Here is a 1,222-nt window from a genome sequence, read left to right as displayed (position 1 = left end):
AACTGTACTTCATAAGAAATTCTCGGGATGACACATTCAAAGTTACCATTCACAGGCAAGTGCCCTGTACACGAGTAATGCACCTCTTTTGAACCATTCGGAGCAAAACAAATCTACCAGGTAAGGTCGGCCCAGCAACTGACTCCCTGTTACTTAAACACTTGATATTATCAATGCATAAGATTTACAAAACAAAACTGCAGTTGTCAGTGGATGTACCTGGCACCAATAGTGCAAACACTGTAATCAACAAATATATGTAAATGATGTGGCTGACCTTACACATATAATCATTATCATTGAAGTTCATTAAAAAGATTCCTTTGTTCTTACCCTGTCCTTTTATTGAGTATTTCTATCATATTTTGTTTGAGAAGCACATGCAACAAGAAAACAATAATAACCCATATCATATCTCATATCACTTACTAGCTTTACTCTCTTCTATTTTCTAAAGGATACTAATGCTAATATTGATGGTACTACTCACAATATTGTCATAACAGCAATATTAAGAGGAATTATAAAAAGAAAGAAAGAGAAAAAGAGTTATATCCCCTCTAACCATATTTTTTTTTCCTTTTTCCCTCCAACTCAAGTCATTCTCAAACTGGGTGCCACGAGATTTGATAGTGAAATAAATCTCATAACAAAGATTTAAGTCACTGTCATTCATCTGGTAATAAGGTGTTTGTCATTTGAGCATGTAACTTCTAAGCAAATGAAACCAGACCCACTTACTACACTAGCTCGTGGAGTGTGGGTTTCGGGATCGAAAACTCCTCCAAGAACTTGAGACGATCACTCAGTTGGCTAGGCATCAGGGTCAGGACATCCTTGTGCTGTCGAATGTCCTCCCAGCTGTATTCTTGATGCTGATGACAATATGAATCATATTAAGGGCAATACAGTGTTTTTTATTATAAAAAAAATGTAATCTGAGGGATGTACATTAAAAAAAAATCCAATCCTTTGGGAAAACCTCACTGAGTTTGAACTTATTTAGACTATCCAAAATGTTACTATGACATCACATTCAAAGGATACCACGGCAAGTATTTCTAAAAATACTGTCCTACCTCCATAAGAATCTGTTTGTTATCCTGTTTTGGGGGTTCAAAACTTTTTTTTTTTTTTTACCAATCCTTTCAATTTTCTGAATTAGGACCATTAGAACCATGGTCCCTTAATTATTGGTTCTCTTGCTGTTATTACCACCTTC

At 35.4% G+C, this 1,222-nt stretch overlaps 1 protein-coding gene across 3 annotated transcripts in view; it reads right to left on the bottom strand.

Annotated features, from left to right (window-relative positions):
* The window catches only part of LOC119592699, a 17,142-nt gene that overhangs the window by 11,463 nt on the left and 4,457 nt on the right, over nucleotides 1–1,222 (bottom strand). For all 3 annotated transcript variants that reach the window (XM_037941620.1, XM_037941621.1, XM_037941622.1), the window contains exon 5: nucleotides 742–875. In XM_037941620.1, coding sequence (XP_037797548.1) covers nucleotides 742–875 — 134 coding nt within the window. The remainder of the gene's footprint in view (nucleotides 1–741; nucleotides 876–1,222) is intronic.

This window comes from Penaeus monodon, chromosome 30, assembly GCF_015228065.2.
Source record: "Penaeus monodon isolate SGIC_2016 chromosome 30, NSTDA_Pmon_1, whole genome shotgun sequence".
NCBI lineage: Eukaryota > Metazoa > Arthropoda > Malacostraca > Decapoda > Penaeidae > Penaeus > Penaeus monodon.
The sequence above is the reverse complement of the archived record's forward strand: the minus strand, read 5'-3'. Positions and strand labels throughout refer to the sequence as shown.